General features: G+C 44.2%; 1 protein-coding gene across 8 annotated transcripts in view; it reads left to right on the top strand.

The window, feature by feature from the left end:
* Positions 1–399: 399 nt before the first annotated feature.
* The window catches only part of GRIA4 (glutamate ionotropic receptor AMPA type subunit 4), a 552,658-nt gene continuing 525,835 nt past the window's right edge, over positions 400–27,222 (top strand). For 3 of the 8 annotated variants that reach the window (XM_075337450.1, XM_075337448.1, XM_075337449.1), the window contains exons 1-2: positions 400–935; positions 3,474–3,632. In XM_075337450.1, coding sequence (XP_075193565.1) covers positions 848–935; positions 3,474–3,632 — 247 coding nt within the window. In that variant the 5' untranslated portion in view covers positions 400–847. The remainder of the gene's footprint in view (positions 936–3,473; positions 3,633–27,222) is intronic. The other 5 variants (XM_075337447.1, XM_075337451.1, XM_075337446.1 and 2 more) reach the window with 3 other exon arrangements.

The raw sequence follows: 27,222 nt of genomic DNA, 5'->3' as shown, positions 1-27,222 counted from the left end.
CTTTTTTTTAGCTGCATTTTGTGCGTTTTTGCGGCCAAAAAAAGCACAAAAACGCAGCGTAAAAATACCGCAGCATGCGCACATAGCCTTATGCTGCATTTTTCCTGCCAAGAGATGCAGACATTTCTGCAGCCATTTTTACGCTGCGTTTTTGTGCTTTTTTGGCCACAAATACTCAACGCGCGAACATAGCCCAAATCTGCTGCAGAATACAAGCTGCTATCAAAGTATCCAAATATTTGCTGCACAGCCAAATAACAGAAGCAATGTATCTGATGTATCCAAGATAAATAATGGCACAAGGAGCACTGCTGGATGCAGAAGTCATAGAAAGCCAGTGTCTGGATGGAGGCACCTGTGTCCAGAGCTGGCAGTGCTGGCTGCCTGGGGTGGGCAGACAGCCCCTGACCTTGGCTCCCCCCTGTGTTGCTGGAGCAGGGAGAGGCTTTGCTGCAGTGGAGAGCCCTGGCTGAGGAGCAGACTAGTCTGAGCCCCCCTGAGCCTCCCCATCCTCCCCTCCCCCACCCCCAGCAGCAGCAGCATCTCCCCATTCATGCTCGCAGTGACACAGGCAGAGAGGCTGGAGACAGCAGTGCTGGGATTGCCATTGTGTGTGATGGGGGCAGAGTGAGCTATAATAGCGCATGTCTCATCCCTCAGTGCAGCCTCCACCATCTTGCATGTGCACACATCTCCAGCCGGACACCAGCTCTCCCGGGGCTGTGGAGACTGCGGGAAGCCTCATGCCCACCATGGATTGCTAGACTGGCCGCGCCGGCGTCGCTCCTGAGCTTGTGGTCGCAGCCTTGATGCTTCTCATTGGCATCTAGAGAGAGAGAGAGAGAAGATGCGGATTATTTGCCAGCAGATTGTTTTGTTATTGTCTGGATTTTGGGGCATTGCCATGGGAGCCTTTCCTAGCAGCGTGCAGATAGGTAAGATGGCACTTGGCACAAGAGCTGACAATTCACTGCATGACTAAACTTACCTGATTGATAACTTGCCACCTCGTTCCCCATTGTCAGGTGATTGACAGGTTTTTTGGCTTTTGTTTGCTTCCTAGTTTCTAAGCCACTGTCTGTGTTTCTATCCCTATCCATTTGCCCGGAGGATAAGCCCCCATTAGCTGCCCCCCAGGCCTCTGCCCACCTCTGCATTGTGTGCACTGCCTCTGCAGTAGTGGTGCCATCCTGGTTGGAAAGTTGTGCAGCATGTCTGCATCCTCACATACAGCCTCAGCCTCACTTCTGTTAACCCCTGCCTGCATTACAGGAGGGGGGACCCAACAATAATGCCTGCATTACAGGAGGGGGGACCCAATAATAATGCCTTCATTACAGGAGGGGGGACCCAACAATAATGCCTCCATTAGAGGAGGGGGGACCCAACAATAATGCCTCCATTACAGGAGGGGGGACCCAACAATAATGCCTCCATTACAGGAGGGGGGACCCAACAATAATGCCTTCATTACAGGAGGGGGGACCCAACAATAATGCCTGCATTAGAGGAGGAGGGACCCAACAATAATGCCTTCATTACAGGAGGGGGGACCCAACAATAATGCCTTCATTACAGGAGGGGGGACCCAACAATAATGCCTCCATTACAGGAGGGGGGACCCAACAATAATGCCTCCATTACAGGAGGGGGGACCCAACAATAAAGCCTCCATTACAGGAGGGGGGACCCAACAATAATGCCTTCATTACAGGAGGGGGGACCCAACAATAATGCCTGCATTACAGGAGGGGGGACCCAACAATAATGCCTCCATTAGAGGAGGGGGGACCCAATAATGCATCCATTAGAGGAGGGGGGACCCAATAATGCCTTCATTACGGGAGGGGGACCCAATAATGCCTTCATTAGAGGAGGGGGGGCAATAATGCTTCCATTAAAGGAGGGGGGACCCAATAATGCCTCCGTTAGAGGAGGGGGATCCAATAATAATGCCTCCGTTAGAGGAGGGGGATCCAATAATAATGCCTCCATTAGAGGAGGGGGGGCCCAATAATGCCTCCATTAGAGGAGGGGGGCCCAACAATAATGCCTCCATTACAGGAGGGGGGACCCAACAATAATGCCTCCATTACAGGTGGGGGGACCCAACAATAATGCCTGCATTAGAGGAGGGGGGACCCAACAATAATGCCTGCATTAGAGGAGGGGGGACCCAACAATAATGCCTTCATTACAGGAGGGGGGACCCAACAATAATGCCTCCATTACAGGAGGGGGGACCCAACAATAATGCCTCCATTACAGGAGGGGGGACCCAACAATAAAGCCTCCATTACAGGAGGGGGGACCCAACAATAATGCCTTCATTACAGGAGGGGGGACCCAACAATAATGCCTCCATTAGAGGAGGGGGGACCCAACAATAATGCCTCCATTAGAGGAGGGGGGACCCAATAATGCATCCATTAGAGGAGGGGGGACCCAATAATGCCTTCATTACGGGAGGGGGACCCAATAATGCCTTCATTAGAGGAGGGGGGGCAATAATGCTTCCATTAAAGGAGGGGGGACCCAATAATGCCTCCGTTAGAGGAGGGGGATCCAATAATAATGCCTCCGTTAGAGGAGGGGGATCCAATAATAATGCCTCCATTAGAGGAGGGGGGGCCCAATAATGCCTCCATTAGAGGAGGGGGGCCCAATAATGCCTCCATTAGAGGAGAGGGGGCCCAATAATGCCTCCATTAGAGGAGGGGTGACCCAATAATAATGCCTTCATTAGAGGAGGGGGATCTAATAATGCCTTCATTAGAGGAGGGGACCCAATAATACCTCCATTAGAGTAGGGGGATCATCCAATAATGCCTCCAATAGATAAGGGGGGATCCAATAATAATGCCTTCATTAGAGGAGGGGGATTCAATAATAATGCCTTCATTATATGAGGGGGATTCAATAATAATGCCTTCATTAGAGGAGGGGGATCCAATAATAATGCCTTCATTATATGAGGGGGATTCAATAATAATGCCTTCATTAGAGGAGGGGGATCCAATAATTTCTTGCACTGCATCATGTACTTCCAATAAGGGGGGGGATGTTAATGAGATTCTGCGAGCATAGCCACTTTTGTGCTTCTCCTTGAACTGGACACAGTACTCTATTTAACTCCGCTAATAATGGCCGGACTGTCTAGACTATGTATATGGTGGATATGACGGAGCCGGCACACAACCTGTGTATAGTGACCATTGCTTCCTCCAGACCTGAATTCTAATAATGCACCGAATGATATACCGGTAGTTAAATACCGTGTAATGAGCCCCGCGTCCAAAGCTGTGACTTATAATGTGCAATGTGAGACAACTCCAGCCACTTGTCACATATCAGTGCCGTAATTAATGGAGCAGAATGCTGCCAGCCTCGATAGCACCTGCCTGCTATATGCTGTCATGCGTGTGCAATATATTTATTTATTTATTTTTTATATTTTTTTATTTTTTTTTTAGGTGGGCTTTTCATCCGAAATACAGATCAGGAATACACTGCTTTTCGATTAGCAATTTTTCTCCATAACACCAGCCCCAACGAGTCGGAAGCACTTTTTAATTTGATTCCTCACGTAGACAACATAGAAACAGCCAACAGTTTTGCTGTAACCAATGCCTGTAAGTATACGGTAAAGTTGTGGGTAAAAGGGATACTGGTGATGGAGCAAAGCGGACCATTCGTCTTTTATACACTCTGGGAATAAAAGCCATGGGGATAAATACTTGTTAGCTTCTGACCTTACAAAATCCTCTTCCCATTACTCTGCTGACTAATCAAATATGACATTTTCCTGGTAATGTAATGCAGACCAAGGCCGCTCATGGGGGGGATTCAGGGAAGTAGCATTATACCATTTATATGCTCCCTCCTTATGACTTTTTTTCTTGGGGTTGGGGCTATGCAACATGAGCCGAAAAGGAACCACATGGTCCAATGAGCTACATAAAATGTACAAATATACATATATTTATTTATTTCCACTTTTTTTTACCATATTATTATTTAGATGATTATTTTTAATCATTTTATTATTTTTATGTATTTATTTAGTTTGTTTCATCATTTTAGTTTTATGTATTTATTAGGATTTTTAATCATTTTTATGTATTTTTTCAGTTTTTTAAATCTTTTTTTTATGTATTTATTATGATTTTGTAATCATTTTATTTATTTTTATGTATTTATTCAGTTTGTTTATTCATTTTATTTATGTATTTATTATGATTTTTTTTAAAAACTTATTTATTTTTATGTATTTTTTTCAGTTTTTCTTAAAATCCTTTTAATTTTATGTATTTATGATTTTTTTAATCATTTTAATTATTTTATGTATTTTTTTCAGTTGTTTTAATAATATTTTTATGTATTTATTATGATTTTTTAAATCATTTTATGTATATATTTTTTTCAGATTTTTTAATAATTTTATTTGTACGTATTTAATATTAATTATTTTAATAATTGTATTTATTTTATGTTTTACATTTTTTTAATCATTTTATTTTTATATTATGTTTTTTTTGTCTCATTGTATTATGTATTTATTATGATTTTTATCATTTTATTTATTTATTTTTATTTTGAATTATTTATTTCTCATTTAGATAATTTATTTAACTCATTTTTTTAGGTATTTTTCATAATCAGTAGTTAGATTATTTTATTACCATTTAATCATTACATGATTTAAATTTTTTTTATTATTTTTTAGAATTTTCTTTAGACTGTTTAAATTATTATTTATTATTATATTTATTATTATTATATTATATATTTTTGTATTATTATTATATAATATAATAATATATATATATATAATTATATTATTATATTATATATTATTATACATTATATTATTATTATTTATTATTAGATTTTTCCCATTTTTTAAGTATATTTTTTTTATATTTGTACTGTTTATATTATTTACTTTTCCCATTTTTATTTTGTTTTTTATGTTTAAATGGTTATTTTTTATTTTTTATGTTTGTACTGTATTTTTTTTCCCTTTTTATTTCGTTTTTTTATGTTTTTTCTGTTTAAGGTTTTTTTCATTTTTATTCAGTATTTTTTATGTTTGTACTGTTTATATGATTACTGTTTTTTACTGTTTAAATGATTATTTACTATTTTTTTATTTTTATTTAGTTTTTTTATAATTGTTTATTTTCCCATTTTTATTTATTTGTATGTTTATGTTTCTACTGTTTAAACTATTATTATTATTTAGGGTTTTTTTATGTTTATTTTCCCATTTTTATTTATTTGTATTTTAATGTTTGTACTAATTAAATGATTATTTTTTTTCCCAATTTTTTAATGATTTTTTTTAATAGTTATTTTTTTATTTTGCATATAACGACTAAGATAAAAATGATCTTTGATGATTATAAACTTCCAATGCAGAAGTGATTTATTTTTGTTTTATTATTGCACATAGTCTCGCGCTACGTCCTATGCCAGGGCCATATTAGCTAAATAATATGATTTATTGTGGTTGTTTATGCTGCGGGCTGTTTTCTTTCTATAGTCTGTGTACTCTCTGTTATTAGATAGCTGCAAAATCATCTGGAAGGGTCTTAAGTATATGCAGCGCATACAGACAATGGTGGAAGGATTAACATAATGCAGATGTAGTGCTTGCTGTCAGCGGATGGTACAAGGCTGTAGTGTATATATAATATATAAAGCTTTATACTGCTATATAGTGTCCTTTCTTGTTACATAGTACATATAATAGCTTGGTTATAATACTGTTTATTGAGGATTAGAGGGAGGAATACTGCATTGGGCTTTCCGTTCTGGAATCTGTATGTATTGCCTGTTGGAAGCTCTTGATCCAGTGGTTACGCAGTGGCCTGGAAATTAGAGGAGCAGTGATGTGGAAGGTTATCTTTATAAGTAGGTTGACGCTGAGGCTTGATCTGCTGATGTCACTTAAGGCTGCCCCGCTCCTATATTCTGGGTTATAAATGTCTGATATCATCACATAATGCATATATCCCGGGAACGTGTCTCCGTACATCCATAAATAAGTGCCACAGCGAGTTAGAATCTGCCATACTCCGCTTCACAAACCATACCAAGTGGAACCAATGCCCCATCCCGAGCCATTGTCCCTGCAACATGTCACAAAATCAGCTATATCTTCCTGATAACTTCACTTGAGGATTTCCAGCTACATGGACAGATGTAGCAGAGCTGTGTTTGTCACTGAACTACTGGATAATGATTATGGTTGTAAACACACCAAGGCCACAATGTCCTAGGGAAACAAGCTAATGTCCACTTTGTAAACCTGCCAATGCTCACTAGGTCGAATGTAAATGCCCCACTGCCCACTATGTCCCAAATAAACCCGCCAGTGCCCACTATGTCATGTGTAAGCCCGCTAATGCTCATTATGTCGATTGTAAACCTGCAATACTCATTATGGCCTATGTAAGCCCGCCAATGCCCACTACAACCGATGTAAGCCTGCTAGTGCCTGCTATGTCCCAAATAAACCTGCCAGTGCCCATTGTGGCCTATGTAAGCCCGCCAATGCCCACTGCAGCCTATGTAAACCTACTAGTGCCCGCTATGTCCCAAATAAACCTGCCAGTGCCCATTATGTCATGTGTAAGCCCGCTAATGCTCAATGTGTTCTATGTATGCCTGCAAATACCCACTGTGTTCTTTATAGTCCTGCCAATGCCCACTGTGTCCTATGTAAACCTGCTAGTGTAAACCTACCTATGACCATTTAATCTTGTGTATACCTGCCAATGCCCTCTATGGTCTATGTAAACCTATCAATGCCCACTACAGCTAATATAAACCTGTCATTGCCCAGTACGGCCTATGTAAACCTGAAATTGCCCAGTATGGCCTATCATTGCCCACTACGGCCTATGTAAACCTGTCATTGCCCAGTATGGCCTATCTTTGCCCAGTACGGCCTATGTAAACCTGTCATTGCCCAGTATGACCTGTCATTGTGATTGCCCAGTACAGCCTAGGTAAACCTATAATTACCCAATAAGGCCTATGTAAACCTGCCAATGCCCACTACGGCCAATGTCAATCTGCCAATGCCCACTACGGCCAATGTAAACCTGCCAATGCCCTCTATGACCTATGTAAACCTGCCAATGCCCATTATGTCATATGTATACCTGCCACTGCCGAATCTGTCCTATAAGAACTCACTAATGCCCCTAATTGGTATATTAACCCACCAATGCCCACTATGTCCTATGTAATCCTGCCAATGCCCACTACGGCCAATATAAACCTGCCAATGCCCACTACGGTCTATGTAATCCTGCCAAGGCACATTCTGTCCTATGTAAACTTGCCAATGGACACTGTTTCCTATGTAAGCCTGTTAATACTGACTTTGTCTTATGTAAACGCAATAATGCCACTTTGTCCTATGTAGTTCTGCCAATACCCACTATGTCTTATGTAAATTTGCCATTGCCCACTCTGTCCTATATAAACACACCAATGCCCCTATTTCCTATCTTGACCCACCAATGCCTACCATGGCATATGTAAACCATCAATTACCTACCATACTAAATAAACTGATGCCTTCCATTCTTCATGACTGACAAACACAACTCTGCTACATCATCCTTTTTTAAATCTGCTGAAACGGAGCCTGTGAATCCCCGAGAGACTTACGATATTTCATTTGGAGAAGTTTAATTTTTCCTATATCCCTGGTCCAATCTGCGGCAGAACGCATGGGTGAAGCCCTGAAGAAGAGGCCATGTTATCTGCATATTTAGTGGTCGTAATGACTGAGACCCTCGACGGCCTGAGATCTGTAGAAGAGGATTATCTCAGCCTCAGAACAATGCGCGGGGTCTTTTAATATGTCTGGAAGGTAATGAAGTGGCATGAGAGCAAATCACGTGTGCAGTAACAACCTGCGAATCGCGCCGGCCTTCTGTGTCTGCTTTATTATGCATGGCATCGGGGTTTACATGCCATCCTATAAATGTTGTGTCGTGTTATTTATGCTCATCCTCATCCCCGGTGAGTGCAGCATTATTACCGCTCTTGTAAATGGAAATGTATGCAGGGATGTGACTTTTCTTGTAATTAGTGCTCCTGCTTTTTTTTCTTCAATTATTTCTTAGATATAAAGAATGACAAGTAAAGATCCTGGACTTGAGAATATGGCTTGAGAAGCCTGGCAATATACATTATCAGGGTATACAAACATCTCAAGGGGGTTCCTCTGTTTGAGATTCCCTATTAGGGGGAATGGAGAACTATAGAAAATGGAGCACCCAGTCCTTTAATGTGTAAAGGCTGCTTTACACGCTGCAACATCGCTAGCGATGTCGCTAGTGATCGCACCCGCCCCCGTCGTTCGTGTGTCACAGGCAAATTGTTGCCCATGGCGAACGATATTGCAGGTACACGTCACACGTACTTACCTTCCTAATGACGTCGCTGTGGGCGGTGAACAACCTCTTCTTTAAGGGGGAGGTTCGTGCGGCGTCACAGCGATGTCACACAGCGTCCCACCAATAGAAGCGGAGGGGCGCAGAGCAACTGCATTAACGACACGCCCACCTCGTTGCATGAGGACGCAGGAACGCTGTTGTTTGTCGTTCCCGGGGTGTCACACGTAGCGACGACTAACAACCTGCGTCCTGAACCAGCAACGATATTTGGGAAATGAACGACGTGTCAACGATCATCGATCTGGTGAGTATTTTTGAACATTAGCGAACGCTCGTAGGTGTCACACGCAATGACGTTGCTAACGAGGCTGGATGTGTGTCACGAATTCCGTGACCCCAGCGATATTCCGTTAGCGATATCGTTGCGTGTAAAGCGGCCTTTAGACTAAATTCACAAATATCCCTTGCACAAGGCTATATTCAAACATCTGTGTGACCATGTTCTGTGTGTTTTTTTGGGACATTATATTGACCTGTAGCTTTTCCTTGTGTCAAACAAACATCAGTTTTAGGGTAAACTCACGCAACCGTATGAATCGAATTAGTGCAATGCAAGAACATCTCATATTGCTCCAATGTTATTCAATGAGGGAGAGCAGATGGTCAATTTTTTTCTCATCCAGATTCTAGATGAGAAAAAAGTCACAGCATGCTGCGATTGTCAGCGAGAGCCATGTTACTCGCACCCATACAAGTCTATGGATGCCAGGGAAACATCAGACTGCACTCGGATGACATCTGAGTGCAGTGCGATAATCACATCAGCTGAAAATAAAGGCGATAGAGAGATTAATCTCTTCCGCAGCTGTGACCTATTCGCAGGATTGGATCATTTACATGACACTCGGGTCACGCTTGTAGCACAGCAGGAGCCGAGGATCATTAACATATCAGATCCAATGCACTCGCATCGATGCCATACGATCGTGTGAATCCAGCCTTAGGCCTGTTTCACTTGTCAGTGAAAAACACAGACATTTTTCACTGACGTGTTAAAAATGAATATGTCCCTCCATGGGTTCTACATGTACTATCCGTGATCCAGGATAGTACATGGAGATAAACTCACCTGTCCCTGCTCCTGCTGTCCATGGTGCTGAAATCTCCTGGATGCTGTGTCCAGCCGCTGTGTTTCTCACCGCTGCAGCTACTTCCGTGTCAGCTGTGCAGTGCATAAATGTATATGCATGAGAATAATTAGCCGGCTTGGAAGCAGGAGACAGCAGCGGCCGGAGACAGTGTCACTGGAGACAAGTGAGTTTAAAAAGCTTTTTTATTTTCAATGTATGTGTTTTTCTGGTTTGTGTTTCACGGATCACACCATAGTGTGGTCTGTGGGACATCAGTGATGCCAAGAAAACAACGGACATGTCTCCTTGCGGAAATCACGGACACGCATGTACACCGCATGGAGACACGGTCAGTGAAAAATCACTGATGTATGCGCAGACCCATTGATTTTAATGGGCCTGCAAATGTCCGTGATTCTGGTACGTATAAAAACTGTCACATACGTACCAGAATCAACGACGTGTCAAACAGTCCTTAAAGAATGATCCAAGTCTCCGATCCGTGAGACTCAGGGCAGATCCTATTCTAACCCGTATAGAGTGTCAGACTCGGCCATTAAAGTCTATGGAGATCTGTATAAAAGAGTTGGATCAATGAAGACAGACTTTGTTCTTCAGAATTCCATCTGCGTTCCATCCGTTTTTAACTGATCCATTGTTACAAATCAATGGATAAAAATAAAAGATCAGGCGATTTACCTGAAAAAAACAGATGAGGAAAAAATCAGAAAAACCAAGATGACACCTGAGAAAAAAAAATGTGTTTCTCTCAGAGGGTGGTGCTCACATGGATTTGTGAACGTAGCCCTAAAGGCCTCGCCACATGCAGCAATATCGCTAGCGATATCGCTTACGAGCGTACCCGCCCCCGTTGTTTGTGTGACCTCAACAATCAACGATTTTTTGAAAATGAACGACGTGTCAACGATGGACGATTTGGTGAGTATTTTCCATCGTTAACGGTCGTTCGTTGGTGTAACTGGAAAAGATGGGGGTAGTCTTATACGCCTGAAAATACGGTATAATAGAAACACTGCTGTATTTCTTGCCCACTCCTGTTTTTGGCTACAAATACTGAGGTAAAAACTCACCAAATACTCAACGTGTCCAAGTGGCCTTTTTGGCTCAACCCAGAGTGCTACTATCAGGCCACGTGCCGACGTTGAGTATTTGGTAAATTTTTTACCTCAGTATTTGTAGCCAAAACCAGGAGTGGAACAATCAGAGGAAAAGTATAATAGAAACTCGAGCACCACTTCTGTATTTATTACCCACTCCTGGTTTTGGCTACAAATATTGAGGTAAAAAACTCACCAAATACTTAACAAGTGCTTGTGGCCTTAGTTTCCATCCGGCATTTTAGGAACTATGGCCAAATATGAATGCAGCCTTACATGGTTGGTCATTAATTTCTGCATATTGCACTGGAGATATATGACTTCACCCATCCATGGGGATTTAGGTCTATGGGGCATAGCTGATCACCCAGTTTGCTTCAGTTTAAAATCACTTGTCATGATGAAACAACGCCTTTTAAGACATGTATTAGTTCTGTTCAGTGGTTGTGATCCCAGTGGACACAGTCTCCTACTGGGAGTTGACACTTTTAGGATATGTTTAGTTACAGCACTAATGATGGAGCCTCATTTCTGCAGCCCAAATCCATGGCTGACCATTAGCTGTGATACAGTGCCACATTTTTCACATTATACCCATAGACATAAATGTATTTTATTCGGATTTTCTGTGATATACCAACACTAAGTAGCAAGTATTTATGAAATGTAAAGGAAATTATACTTGATTTGCTAAATATTTTAACAATATAAATCTGAAAATTGTGACGTTCATTGGTATTAATCTCTCTGGAGTCTGATACCCCTAAATAAAACCCTTACCAATTGCCTCCAGAAGTCACATGATTGTGACTGAGTCCACCTGTTGTTCTGTGAAGGCCTCAGAGGTTTTTGTAAGAATTTTAGGGATCAAACAGCATCATGAAAACCAATGAACACACCAGACAGGTCAGGGATAAAGCGGTAGGGTTAAGTTATTAAAATTAGCCTGAGCTCTGAACATCTCACGGAGCACTGCTCAATCCAATCCAATCTCAATCATCCAAAAATGGAATGAGTATGGCACAACAACAAACCCACCAAGACATGGCCGTCCACCTAAACTGACATCCCAGGGAAGGACAGCACTAGTTAGAGAAGTGGCTAAGAGGCCCATGGTCACCCGGGAGTTGCTGGAACTATTATGATCTTGTCATGTCCTCACCTGCGACTTCTGCTTCTGTCACCAAGTGCTGCCATATTTCCACCATGAACTGTGCTGGTGATAGAAGAGGAGTCGGTGCCAGTGGCTCTGGTGGGCACAAGCTCTGCTGATCCACTAAGCAAGCTGGGTTTCCCTGGGACCTGCAGTACCACTGGCTGACTGTAGGTGGCGAGTGTCTTTCAGCTGAAATTACCACAGTTCAGCTACAGCCAATGGGAAGACACCACACCTGTGTTATTCCGCCTCCTGTCTGCTGGTCCCTGCCAGATATAGTTTTGTTTTCCTCTAGTGTCTGGTTCCTGTCCTGTTCTTACTATTGAATTCTGTGTTTGACCCCTGACTACTCTCTGACTACTCTCCGGCCTGCCATTTTTGTACCTCGCTGCCATCTCCAGAAAAACAATGAAGGCTAAGTGTCACCAATTTAGGTGCTCAGGAGAAAACAGTATACAGAGCTAAACTGAGAAACTCCGGCACTCTAATAACCCCCCAAAAAATTAATCAAGTCGTATTTATGCTGTGATAATTTTAATGATTAAAGTTGATGCAATTGTTTCATATTGCTGTATACCGGAGTGCCACAGAGACCTCTGTTGACACTCCAGTATACAGCAATATACAACAATTGCATCAACTTTGATCAATAAAATTATCACAGCATAAATACGACATCATTATTTTTGGGGGGTTATTAGAGTGCTGGAGTTTCTCAATTTAGCTCTCTGCTATCTCCGGTTTTGACCTTTTGCCTGATTTCCTGACTTCGCTCTTGTCTGCCGATTTTGTCCCTTTTTGTGCCTTCTGGTTTGGACCCTACCTGACCATCACTATTTCCTGGATTACAGCCTTCCATAGGCAGCGATCTCTTGGACCTTGTGTAATTCCAAATCCCTGTACCGAGGTTAAGGGATTTCAGGTTTCTTGAGATCCTACTGACTTGGTGGCTAACCCTAGTCTGTCCGTAACAGTCATTCTGAGTCTGTGGTCAAGGGCAGACGTTACAGATCTAGTCACACGACCGTAGATTCTCTGATGCAAGAGAATCGGGTTGATTATGTTATTATACTCTTATTTCTCTGCAGTCCATATACATATTGTGGCATGCAAATGTCTGAACCTAGCCTTAGAGATTTTTCACACTTTTTTTATAGGTTTTTTCGTGGACCAATTCACACACACACACACACACCAAAAAAAAATTAAAATAGGACTTGAATCCATTTTTTATCTACTTGATGGACCAAACTCGCTGATAAAAGTCAATAACCCCGTGAAAAAAATGGATAGCGCACGGTTATGATCTATGTGCTGTCCATATTTTACAGTTTAATAAGTTACACCACCTAAGAAGTGTTTTCTTCAGACTAGAAAAATGGATGCAACAAAATTGATAAAGTCTGAAATATGGACCAAATATGGGTCCAACCAACGGAAAAAAATAGAGACCGCGTATGATAAAAAACTGATGTGTGAAAGTGACCGGATCCTGCAGCTCTGCTTTTTCGGATCGGCTGCTATTAATAACCAGATGCCCACCATAAACTCGTCTAGAAGTCACTGCTCGCTTATAAGATTTCCATTATAGTAGGAACAAAATGATTCTAAACTGCAAGTAACTGGAGATAGAGATTATTAGGAATTTGTTACGGATATACTAAGCCAAATCATCCTTTAATACCCAAGTCTTGTACTAAGACTGTCTGGACCAAAACGGTGACTTAGAGTAGCCATGTGAAAGCCACATCAGGGACAGTTTCTGTATTTTAGGATTTTTATGGAGATTTTCATAGTAGTCATTGCTAAAAGTTTCCATTTTTAGTACTTGGGAATTTTTGTGCAGGCACTTGCTTGTCTCTTGGATCTCAGTGATGTCCCCTAGATGAGGATGATGATGGTGTACTGGTCATGTTTTGCTTTACTGACAATAAGATCTCATTCATATATCTCTATTTCTTCTATTAGTTGTTTCCGTGTTTTTTACACACAGCGCTCGTACCTATCATAGTCTTTGGGGGCTGTTCACATGTCTCTTTGCTCGGACCGTGCAAAATCGCGAAGGCATGTCCGATATTGAGCAGTGTCAATTCAAAATCATCAGTGCAAGTCTATGGGTCTGAGAAAAAAATTGGACATCACTCTAATGGCATCTGTGCTCTGTCCATTTTTCATAAGCTGATAGGAAAAAGTGGAGAAACATTTTTATTTTTTATTATTTTTTTTTTTTAATCAGTGAAAAAAATGTAACCAAACTGATGAAAATTTGTGATCAAATTTGGACTAGTTTTTTTTAGCATGTGAAAAAAATTGATGTCTGAATGAGGTCAAAAAGGTATAAAAAGTCAAGTTAAGGCCGCTTTACACGCTGCGATATCGTAACCGATATCGCTAGCGTGCGTACCTGCCACCATTGTATGTGCATCACGGGCAAATCGCTGCCCGTGGCGCACAAAATCGTGCGGACCCGTCACACGTACTTACCTGCCCAGCGATGTCGCTGTGACCAGCGATCCGTCTCTTTTCTAAGGGGGGCGGTTTGTTTGGCGTCATAGCAACATCACTAAGCGGCCACCCAATAGAGGCGGAGGGGCGGAGATGAGCGGGACGTTACATCCCGCCCACCTGCTTCCTTCGTCATTGCCGGCAGCCGCAGGTAAGGTGAGGTTCCTCGTTCCTGCGGTGTCACACATAGCGATGTGTGGTGCCGCAGGAACGACAAACTACATCGGACTCTCAGCAGCAACGATAATCAAGATTAGGGGGTGATGTCACCGATGAGCGATTTTGAACGTTTTTGCGACGATTCAAAATCGCTCATAGGTGTCACACGCAATGACATCGCTAACGCGGCCGGATGTGCATCACAAATTCCGTGACCCCAGCGACATCGCTTTAGCGATGTCGTAGCGTGTAAAGCGGCCTTTTCTTTAGATCAGGATTAAAAGCCATGCATAATAGAAACTTGTACATGTGAGCTTAGTATTAAAGGGAACCTGTCAGGTGCAATATGCAACCAGAACCACGAGCAGTTCTGGGTGCATATTGCTAATCCCTGCCTAAAGGCCACTTTACACGCTGCGACATCGCTAGCAATGTCACTAGCGATCGCACCCGCCCCCGTCGTTTGTGCGTTACGGGCAAATCGCTGCCCGTGGCGAACAATATCACCGGTATGCATCACACCAACTTACCTTCCTAATGACATCGCTGTGGCCGGTGAACAACCTCTTTTTTAAGGGGGCAGTTCGTGCGGCGTCACAGCGACGTCACACAGCGGGCCACCAATAAAAGCGAAGGGGCGGAGAGCGGCCCCATTAACAACAAGCCCACCTCGTTGCCGGAGGACGCAGGTAAGCTGTTGTTCATCATTCCTGGGGTGTCACACATAGCGATGTGTTCTGCCTCAGGAACGACGAACAACCTGCGTCCAGAACGAGCAACAACATTTGGGAAATGAACGACGTATCAACGATTTGGTATTTCTGATCGTTAGCGGACGCTCGTAGGTGTCACACGCAACGATGTTGCTAACGAGGCCGGATGTGCGTCACGAATTCCGTGACCCCAGCAATATCTCATTAGCGATATTGTTGCGTGTAAAGCGGCCTTTACTGTCCCTTTAAGGGAACCTGTTAGTTTTGTCCCCAAATCCTGGGGCCACCACCAGTGAGCCCTTCCTGAGCTTACAAAATATACAAAACCTTAAGGGTATGTGCGCACGTTGCTTTTTACCTGCTTTTTACCTGCTTTTTTGCTGCTTTTTCTTCTGCGCTGTTTAATGCCAAAATGGATGTATTCTTCTATTCAAGCAAAGTCTATGGGAATTTGGGTTTCTTGTTCACACTATGTTGTTCAAAATGCTGCCTTTTTGTGGCCGAACTTTGGTCAAAAACTCAGCTTTGCAGTGCAAAACCCAAATGGCAAAAACAATTGACATGTTGCTTCTTTGAAAAGCTGAGTTTTTGACCAAAGTTCTGCCTCAAAACGGCAGCATTTTGAACAACATAGTGTGAACAAGAAACCCAAATTCCCATAGACTTTGCTTGAATAGAAGAACACATCCATTTTGGCATTAAACAGCGCAGAAGAAAAAGCAGCAAAAAAGCAGGTAAAAAGCAGGTAAAAAGCAACGTGCGCACATACCCTAAAAGTTCAAATCACCCCTCTTTTGCCCCATTGAGAATAAAATAATAATAAAAAACATATATTTGGTATCGCCGCTTTCAGAAATGCCCAATCTATCAAAATATAAAATCAATTAATCTGATCAGTACTCGGTGTATTTTGGTCGCCGCAACATTACATTACAATGCAATAACAGGAGATCAAAACATTGCATTTACACAAAAATGGTATAATTAAAAATGTCAGCTCAAGACTCAAAAAATAATCCATCACTGAGCCCCAGATTCCGAAACATGAGAAAGCTACGGGTCTCAGAAAATGATGACAAAAGCGCAATTCTTTTTTACAAACGTCAGAATTTTTTTTCACCCCTTAAATAAAAGTAAACCTAAACATGTTTCATGTCTACGAACTTGCACCGACCTGAGGCATCACACTGACATGTCAGATTTACCATAGAGTGAACGTGGCAAACAAAAAAAACAATCCCCACTTTTTTTGCAGTTTCCTGGCACTTGGAGATTTTTTCCCGTACTGTGGCTTACTACCTGCTCCAGTATTTGCAGAATACAAAGTCTAATTAATATATATATATATATATTAGATGGTATCCCAATTCTAGTGCACAGGGTATTCTAGAATATTTATGTAGCCCGCACCACTCCCTCACCAACACCCACATCCAATCCGGAGGCAGCTGAGCAGAGAGGTGGGAGAGACATGCCGAGGAGGAAATAGGAAGCAGCTGCATCTCCTGCCTGCAGAGCCAGCGAGGGGAAGGAGAAAGTACTACAGAGTATGAAAAGAGAAGAAAGTGCCAGGCTGCTGCAGGGGTGTATATAGAGGCTTTGGCTTGTGGGGTGTATATAAAAGCTGCTGGGGTGTATTTGCTGGGGTGTATATAAAGGCTACTGGGGTGTATATAGAGGCTGTTGGGGTGTATATAGAGGCTTCTGTGTGTGGAGGTGTCTGTGTGCGGAGGTGTCTGTGTGCGGAGGTGTCTATGTGCGGAGGTGTCTGTGTGCGGAGGTGTCTGTGTGCGGAGGTGTCTGTGTGCGGAGGTGTCTATGTGCGGAGGTGTCTGTGTGCGGAGGTGTCTGTGTGCGGAGGTGTCTGTGTGCGGAGGTGTCTGTGTGCGGAGGTGTCTGTGTGCGGAGGTGTCTGTGTGCGGAGGTGTCTGTGTGCGGAGGTTTGTGTGTGCGGAGGTTTGTGTGTGCGGAGGTTTGTGTGTGCGGAGGTTTGTGTGTGCGGAGGTTTGTGTGTGCGGAGGTTTGTGTGTGCGGAGGTTTGTGTGTGCGGAGGTGTCTGTGTGCGGAGGTGTCTGTGTGCGGAGGTGTCTGTGTGCGGAGGTGTCTGTGTGCGGAGGTTTGTGTGTGCGGAGGTTTGTGTGTGCGGAGGTTTGTGTGTGCGGAGGTTTGTGTGTGCGGAGGTTTGTGTGTGCGGAGGTTTGTGTGTGCGGAGGTTTGTGTGTGCGGAGGTGTCTATGTGCGGAGGTTTCTGTGTGCGGAGGTTTCTGTGTGCGGAGGTTTCTGTGTGCGGAGGTTTCTGTGTGCGGAGGTTTCTGTGTGCGGAGGTTTCTGTGTGCGGAGGTTTCTGTGTGCGGAGGTTTCTGTGTGCGGAGGTGTCTGTGTGCGGAGGTGTCTGTGTGCGGAGGTGTCTGTGTGCGGAGGTTTCTGTGTGCGGAGGTTTCTGTGTGCGGAGGTGTCTGTGTGCGGAGGTGTCTGTGTGCGGAGGTGTCTGTGTGCGGAGGTGTCTGTGTGCGGAGGTGTCTGTGTGCGGAGGTGTCTGTGTGCGACGAATCAGTGAAGCGTGGTTCAAATCTCGCGCCAATTTGGGGCCGGACTGTGCCTGTCGCTGATTGGTAGCGGGCGGCTGGCGCGACCAATCAGCGACGCGGGATTTCCGTTACAAACAGACAGAATGAGACAATTATATAAATAGATACTGTACATAGAGAGGAAAACTAACCTTAAACTAAACCTTATATACGTGCCCAATATGCCTTATGTCTTGTACTGTAGCTCTCTCTGTTTGGGTTGACCCTTTGCATTTGGACCAGTCTGAGTAGAATCATCCTTTTTATCTGTATTATTATTATTATTAGTAGTAGTAGTAGTAGTATCATTAATAAAATGTTATTCTTATTTGTCTGTTACAATCCCCTCCATCTGTAGCATCATCTGTTATATCTCAGTGCGCCATCCCTGTATTTTTGGGTGCATTCAAGCATGTATTTGGCAGTCCCATGTCCTATAGATGGATATTTAATTACAATTGTGTAATATTTCACCTACCTGGATCTTGTATCTTGCTGTACTCTTAAATAAAGCAATTCTGATTCCCCCCTTTTCAGGAAAGGAAGGGGCTGGAGCGTAAGGGCTCTTCTCCACTTGCGTTAACAAATTCACAGCGACACTCGGCTACAAATGTGAGTCGAGTGTCCTGCGTGTGGTCTGCGTACGGTGTGTGTTTTTTTCCTCACATAGCATCCGTATGACATGCGAGCGTCATGCGGGTGCTATATGGCTGTTTATGCATACCGCGTCAGACTGGCTACCGGAGGAATTTCCAGTAATACCAGGCCTGGCCATGGTTACCTGCACTGAGCTCCAGAGCTGTCACCTGAGCTCCAGAGATCAGCCCGGTCTGTCCGCAGCTGTGCTGACCTGAACAGCAATCGCCGGGGAATCAATCACTCGGCGCTCGCTGTTCAGGCTGCACTCTGGAGCTCAGGGGACAGCTCCGGGGTTCAGTGCATGTAACCGCGGCCAGGCCTGGTATTACTGGAGATTCCTCCGGTAGCCAGTCTGACGCGGTATGCAAGTGTCAAGGATCCGTGTGACATACGTATGCCACCTGTATGACATGCGCATGCCACCCGGATTCTGATTTTTTTTTTTTCTCACTCCCATAGGATTGCATGGGGGTGAGAGAGCTGAGAATCGGTGAAATCTCAGCATGCTGCGATTTCACCAAGAGCACGAGACATGCTGTAAAACATTTAGCAAGAGGACACGGCCTCATTGATTAACACTGGTGCGAGTGCGATCCGATTTTCTATCCGATCGCACTCACACATAGAAATCGTAAGTGGAGAAGAGCGCTAAGGCAAATAATAGACACCACAGACCGGTTCTCCCATAGTATGTGATTAAAGGAGAAGAACAACAAGACCAGCAGAGATTAACTCCCGCTAGCCTGCCTTGGAACTAGAAGTTTGGGATTCGATGCCCAAGTCTCCCTAATCACAGACATCAGAGACATTAGAAGGCAGAGTGCCAGAGTCTGGAGTTTCCACAGATCCTGACACCACCAAAAACCTCCTTGTATCTAATAGGTATTCGAAAACAGATGTTTGTTTGGGAATGTGTGACTTTGCGCATACATTGGCATATTTAACACTAGAACTACTGGACTCGTTACACCTATATAGAAATACATGGTGCAAAGTAGTCAAAATGACTACCTCAGTAGTTCTAGTGTTAAACAGTGTGTCCACCCATATCCTGTCCACCGCCATTAACTTAAGAACGGCGGCAGCTATAGGCATAGAAGTGGTGTCTAGGTATAGTAAAGTAGCCATGCGCTACGCAATGAAACCACCTATAGCGCCACCTGGTGGAAAACAACGGAGTTAGCATTTTTATCTCAAAAACGGAACGAGAGAGAGAAAGTGAATTACAAAATTGTAGGGCATCATCAATTCAATACAAATCGACACCTTGCATACAGAAATGCTATGATATGAAACCCATGACCCCCCCCCAAAACATTGAATGCTGGTCACGCATATGGCGCTCATTTAACTTTGATGCTCAAAGTGGCCACCGTCGGCTTCAATGCACATCTGGACTCTGGACAGCATACTGTATCTTGCTGCACGTTGTGCAATATGGTGGGTGACACGTCTGCACAAGCATCTGTGATGCGTCGTCATAGGTCCTGCAATGTTGGTGCATACACCTGCTGTTTGATGTGACCTCACAGAAAGAAGTCCAATGGGGTCAGGTCAGGTGAGCGTGGAGGCCACTCCACACAGCCACCATATCCAATGACTTGTAGGAAGGTCTCCATGAGGTATCGCTTCACGTCCGCAGCCTTGTGAGTTTTACACGTTCTAATCATAGCATTTCTATATGCAAGGTGTCGATTCGTATTGAATTGATGATGCCCTACAACTTTGTAATTCACTTTTTTTCTCTATCTCGTTCCGTTTTCGAGATAAAAATGCTAACTCCGTTGTTTTCCACCAGGTGGCGTCATAGGTAGTTTCATTGCGTAGCGCATGGCTACTTTACTATACCTAGACACCACTTCTATGCCTATAGCTGCCGCCGTTCTCAAGTTAATGGTGGTGGACAGGATATGGGTGGACACACTGTATACAAAATGTCTTTCTACACTTTTTTTCTCTAGTCGCTGTATCCAAGTACACAGAAACGTTCAGAGGCAAATATCAAATAATCCACAATTCCTTAATCTGTAATACTCCATGCACATGGCCATATAGAGTTGTACGTAGCAGATGCTCAGCACCTATAGAAGTCATTGGGACCAGAATGTAATTCTCCTCTTCTGTTTATATGATATATACAGAGCGGAGCGCCTCCAGCCATTTCTTGTGCCACAGAAGGCACTTAGCTCACATCGTTCTGCTGTGTGCATGATGCCTGTAGGGCACAATCTACTTTCCTGGTGATTTCAAATGCCTGAACTAAGGCAAATTTAAATGTCATCTTTTTAGGAATGGAACCTATTGAGGTCTATGGGAGCAAATGACAAAATAATTCCAATAAACAGGACAAATGCGGCATTTTGAAAGATAAAAATGCCGCCAGAAAGAATTGAATATAGTTGTTTTTTTATTGCACTAGAGACTTTAATATCTGACCAAAAAAAAAATGGCCTGAAGCGAATGTGCAAACGCTGACTCTTCAACACCACTTTTACCATTTATATATAGGGAGTGTGATCAGCCATGCAAATAAGCGGTAGGCCACATTTACTGTATATACTAGTAAATTAGGACTAGTAAACCTACTGCAATGTAGTCCTCCATATTCTGAGCTCTCTATAACCCCCTTCACTGATTGGCAGCTTTCTGCCTATGCACATTGTAAATAAAAAGCTGCCAATCAGTGGTGTGGGCGGAGTTATACAGAGCTCAGTATACAGAGAACTGGAGCAGAGAAAACAATGATTTTATCAAAATGGCAGCAAACAGCTCAGTAAGTGACACATCGCTGGAATCAGGGTCTCTGCCCCTACAATATGCTCTCAGATGGGGGATTAAAAATCTGGTGGCAGATTCCCTTTAAGGCCCTGTTCTCATGAGTTGGGTTTAACATAAATTCAGCTTCTAAATGTGCATTTAACCCAATGACAGTCCACAATTGATTCTCATTCAAATACAAAGGAAAATTTCAGGATAGATTTTTTTTTTTTCTTACATTGTCACGGAAAATAAAAACTTCCACGGAAATAGGTAGCGTAATGTTTGTTCCACTCGAAATAGCCAACGATCGGTTCCATTGTATCACAGTGATGCTGATCCCAGTTCACTCCTTTTAGGATAGTTTTTACATTGTTTCTACCTACTATGTAGTTCCTAGAGGGCACTATGACCGAAAATACGCTGGTGTGAACCCTACCCTAAGGGAGAGTCCTGTTTTATGTACTGGGAGACGTCCTACTAAGACTCCACCACGTAGAACAATGATTCCCATGAATCCTAATTCTGTACATCACAGACCATTTACAATTATAGATCATATATTGATATCCGTGGACTCACCTCTGTACGGGGGAGCGCCGCGTACGTATGCCGGCTGATTCATGCACTCACCTAAACACATAGTTTTTCTTTGAACATTGACAGACATTATTGCACATGAATAATTTATAATGGATTTCGTTCTGAAAAGCTATCAGAGACGAGCATATTCATTTGTGCTAATATTATACGTCCCCTGGGTAGGGATTCTTTATGAAAGTCATTGATTGGATGTGTTTAGTACCAAGATCAATAGCAAATTAAGTACTGGACAGTGTCTTGTGAACGGTGCGGAGGCGCGGGTCCTTCCTGTGATCATTGTGTGGGGAAAATGGACATTTTACTGCAAGATGTTTTCTAGTATATGTGTATATATATATATCTAATATATAAGGCTGAGTGTATGTATGTGTGTATGTCCGTATGTTCGCACCGTTGCATTCACAATCATGAAATTTTGCACAGACGCCCCATGTGACTCAGGGAACGACGTAGTCTATGTTTTCACAAGAAAATGTAACCCCGCGCTTTATAGTTACTCTCCAAAACACAGTCAATTAAAGTCAATGGAGATAGGAGCTAAAGCTTATTAATAGGAGCTGTAATTGGTTGCTATAGGAACAAAATAAATTGTTAGTATAAGAAGCTTATGTGTGAGGTAATATGATGTCGGTGGAGAGACGGGTAGAGAGAGACGTAAAGAGACAGACAGACATAAGCACAGATAGAGACTGACAGACAGGGAAAGAGACAGAGACAATCAAAGAGACAGAGGCAGGCAGACAGGGAAAGAGACAGAGGTGGAAAAGAGACAGAAGGGGGAAAAGAGACAGAGGGGGGAAAAGAGACAGAGGTGGAAAAGAGACAGAAGGGGGAAAAGAGACAGAGGGGGAAAAGAGACAAGGGGGAAAAGAGACAGAGGGGGAGAAAAGAGACAGAGGGGGGAAAAGAGACAGAGGGGGGGAAAGAGACAGAGGGGGGAAAAGAGACAGAGGGGGGAAAAGAGACAGAGGGGGAAAAGAGACAGAGGTGGAAAAGAGACAGAAGGGGGAAAAGAGACAGAGGGGGAAAAGAGACAAGGGGGAAAAGAGACAGAGGGGGAGAAAAGAGACAGAGGGGGGAAAAGAGACAGAGGGGGGAAAAGAGACAGAGGGGGGAAAAGAGACAGAGGGGGGAAAAGAGACAGAGGGGGAAAAGAGACAGAGGGGGGAAAAGAGACAGAGGGGGGAAAAGAGACAGAGGGGGATAAAAGAGACAGAAGGGGGAAAAGGGACAGAGGGGGGAAAAGAGACAGAGGGGGGAAAAGAGACAGAGGGGGGAAAAGAGACAGAGGGGGGAAAAGAGACAGAGGCGGGAAAAGAGACAGAGGCGGGAAAAGAGACAGAAGGGGGGAAAAGAGACAGAGGGGGAAAAGAGACAGAGGGGGGAAAAGAGACAGAGGGGGGAAAAGAGACAGAAGGGGGAAAAGAGACAGAGGGGGGAAAAGAGACAGAGGGGGATAAAAGAGACAGAGGGGGGAAAAGAGACAGAGGGGGAAAAGAGACAGAGGGGGGAAAAGAGACAGAGGGGGATAAAAGAGACAGAAGGGGGAAAAGAGACAGAGGGGGGAAAAGAGACAGAGGGGGGAAAAGAGACAGAGGGGGGAAAAGAGACAGAGGGGGGAAAAGAGACAGAGGGGGAAAAGAGACAGAGGCGGGAAAAGAGACAGAGGCGAGAAAAGAGACAGAGGCGGGAAAAGAGACAGAGGGGGGAAAAGAGACAGAGGGGGGAAAAGAGACAGAAGGGGGGAAAAGAGACAGAAGGGGGGGAAAGAGACAGAGGGGGGAAAAGAGACAGAGGGGGGAAAAGAGACAGAGGGGGGAAAAGAGACAGAGGGGGGAAAAGAGACAGAGGCGGGAAAAGAGACAGAGGCGGGAAAAGAGACAGAGGCGGGAAAAGAGACAGAAGGGGGGAAAAGAGACAGAGGGGGAAAAGAGACAGAGGGGGGAAAAGAGACAGAGGGGGGAAAAGAGACAGAGGGGGATAAAAGAGACAGAAGGGGGAAAAGAGACAGAGGGGGGAAAAGAGACAGAGGGGGATAAAAGAGACAGAGGGGGGAAAAGAGACAGAGGGGGAAAAGAGACAGAGGGGGGAAAAGAGACAGAGGGGGATAAAAGAGACAGAAGGGGGAAAAGAGACAGAGGGGGGAAAAGAGACAGAGGGGGGAAAAGAGACAGAGGGGGGAAAAGAGACAGAGGGGGGAAAAGAGACAGAGGGGGAAAAGAGACAGAGGCGGGAAAAGAGACAGAGGCGAGAAAAGAGACAGAGGCGGGAAAAGAGACAGAGGGGGGAAAAGAGACAGAGGGGGGAAAAGAGACAGAAGGGGGGAAAAGAGACAGAAGGGGGGGAAAGAGACAGAGGGGGATAAAAGAGACAGAAGGGGGAAAAGGGACAGAGGGGGGAAAAGAGACAGAGGGGGGAAAAGAGACAGAGGGGGGAAAAGAGACAGAGGGGGGAAAAGAGACAGAGGCGGGAAAAGAGACAGAGGCGGGAAAAGAGACAGAGGCGGGAAAAGAGACAGAAGGGGGGAAAAGAGACAGAGGGGGAAAAGAGACAGAGGGGGGAAAAGAGACAGAGGGGGGAAAAGAGACAGAGGGGGATAAAAGAGACAGAAGGGGGAAAAGAGACAGAGGGGGGAAAAGAGACAGAGGGGGATAAAAGAGACAGAGGGGGGAAAAGAGACAGAGGGGGAAAAGAGACAGAGGGGGGAAAAGAGACAGAGGGGGATAAAAGAGACAGAAGGGGGAAAAGAGACAGAGGGGGGAAAAGAGACAGAGGGGGGAAAAGAGACAGAGGGGGGAAAAGAGACAGAGGGGGGAAAAGAGACAGAGGGGGAAAAGAGACAGAGGCGGGAAAAGAGACAGAGGCGAGAAAAGAGACAGAGGCGGGAAAAGAGACAGAGGGGGGAAAAGAGACAGAGGGGGGAAAAGAGACAGAAGGGGGGAAAAGAGACAGAAGGGGGGGAAAGAGACAGAGGGGGGAAAAGAGACAGAGGGGGGAAAAGAGACAGAGGGGGGAAAAGAGACAGAGGGGGGAAAAGAGACAGAAGGGGGGAAAAGAGACAGAAGGGGGGAAAAGAGACAGAGGGGGGAAAAGAGACAGAAGGGGGGAAAAGAGACAGAGGGGGGAAAAGAGACAGAGGGGGGAAAAGAGACAGAGGGGGGAAAAGAGACAGAGGCGGGAAAAGAGACAGAGGCGGGAAAAGAGACAGAGGCGGGAAAAGACAGACAGAGGGGAAAAGAGACAGAGGGGTAAAGAAACAGACAGAGATAGAGAGATAGACACAAACAGACAGACATGGATAGAGACTGACACACAGACAGACAGGGAAAGAGACAGACACAGACAGAGCCACAAAGACAGAAAGAGATAGACAGACAGACTGGGAGAAGACAGAGAGGCAGTTACTATTGTGTATGTACATATTACAGTAATTATACAGAGCGTTACTTGACACTCCTGGGGAACAGTTAAAAAAATTAGGCAATGGTGCCATCCACCCATCATGTTCCATTTTGCAGTCCCGCTATTTTCCATCCAATGATCTCGATAGATTACAGCATTTCCACTGGATAAGTCATAAAATGTCCGGATTGATTGGGATCTAATCCCAGGGGCGCTTATTTGTTTAGTCTCCATTACAAAAAGAGAAATGGCTTTCCGTTTGTCATCCTGTCCATATAATGTATGAGAAATATGGAAACCTCTGTTATTCGAAAGGGTCCCGTTGGTCAAATCCTCACCAACTCTATGGCCTATCCAATAGCTGCATGTCTTTTTGTACCTCGAGCCTTATCTAATATATAAAGCTGAGTGTATGTGTGTGTATGTATGTGTGTGTATGTGTGTATGTATGTGTATGTATGTGTGTATGTTCGCTAAAGATATCCGAACCGGCGCATTTACAATCATGAAATTTTGCACAGACACATCACTTGACTCATACACTTTACAGTTATTTGCCAAAAACCTGCTTACATTAAAGTCAATGGAGCTGGGAGCTACAGGTCATTAATAGGAGCTGTGATTGGTTGCCATAGGCAATGAAGGACATTCTTAGTATAAGAAGTTTATGTGTGAGGTAATATGATGTCGGTGGAGAGACAGATAGAGACACAGAGAGAGAGAGAGGCAGACAGTGAGAGAGACAGGTAGGCTGGAATCACACTTGCCAGTGTAAAATCGGATCGATTGTCATGCTAGAAAGTCGGACGATTTTAGTTCACTTTTCATCAGTGTGCTGTCAGTATGCAATCAGTTTTCACCCTCAGCAGCTGCTATTCATGTACTCTTATGTACAGGAGCATTTACATTGTTCTCTGCTACATGCGTGAAATGTATTGAGAAAAACGCATGTCACTAGGATAGTGTGTGTGCCGTCCGAGTGACATCCTTTTTTTTTCACGCACCCATAGACTTGCATTGAAGAGACTCGTGCGAGAAACTCACCAAAACGCAGCATGCGTCATAATCGTATCATCGGTGTAGCGTTGGTCATTTCCAATATTTCAGAAGGACGGATGTTACAATGTTCCTCGTTCCAGCGGCATCACACATCGCTGTGTATGAAGCCGCAGGAGCGAGGAACATCTCCTACCTGCGGCTCACGCCAGCTAAGCGGAAGGAAGGAGGTGGGCGGGATGTTTACGTCCCACTCATCTCCGCCCCTCCGCTTCTATTGGCCGCCTGCCGTGTGACGTCGCTATGACGCCGCACGACCCGACCCCTTAATAAGGAGGCGGGTCGCCGGCCAGAGCGACATCGCAGGGCAGGTGAGTGCATGTGAAGCTGGCGTAGCGATAATGTTCGGGGGCGGGTACTATCGCGCTCGGCATCGCAAGCATCGGCTTGTGATGTTGTAGTGTGCAAAGTTCCCCTAAGACTGGGTCTAAAGAGAAAGCTATTCTCCTTGCGGACAGTGACATGTCTGGCATACCAGTGTAAGGAGGCTTATAAGCCATGTAATGCTCCTCTGGGAAGGCCATTTGCATGTAAAGCGTAAAGGGAAAACTCATTTTGACTGTTATAGCTAACTGGTCTATTATTATGGTGGGTTGTCTCACTATAGTAAGTTTGTGCCACATCGGTAGGATAGTCTGTCACCTCTGATCCTTAGTTAGGCCGCAGCATTAGTGAAAGATAACCTGTCAGATGATTAGTGCTGGCCAAAGAAAAGGCAATTTGAATCACAGCTTGGGCTGAACTTTTTATCCAAGTCTACCTTTTCGCTGAAACATTCCGCCGTTTTGGAGTAAACATAATTTGAAGAGACCTGACTGCGCGAGGAGAAGTCAACCAGAGTTGGAGCTAGGCTACATTCTTCTCTCCCCATAGTTCCCGGAAACTTTCAGAGTATAATATACCTGGCAGTAAATGTACAGCCAGGATCTGATTCATGCTGTTCATGGTTTGGGCAGTATGAATCCACCGGCAGGTTCCCTGTAAAGAGAAACTGACA

The sequence above is a fragment of the Anomaloglossus baeobatrachus genome, chromosome 2 (genome assembly GCF_048569485.1).
Source record: "Anomaloglossus baeobatrachus isolate aAnoBae1 chromosome 2, aAnoBae1.hap1, whole genome shotgun sequence".
Lineage (NCBI taxonomy): Eukaryota > Metazoa > Chordata > Amphibia > Anura > Aromobatidae > Anomaloglossus > Anomaloglossus baeobatrachus.
The sequence above is the reverse complement of the archived record's forward strand: the minus strand, read 5'-3'. Positions and strand labels throughout refer to the sequence as shown.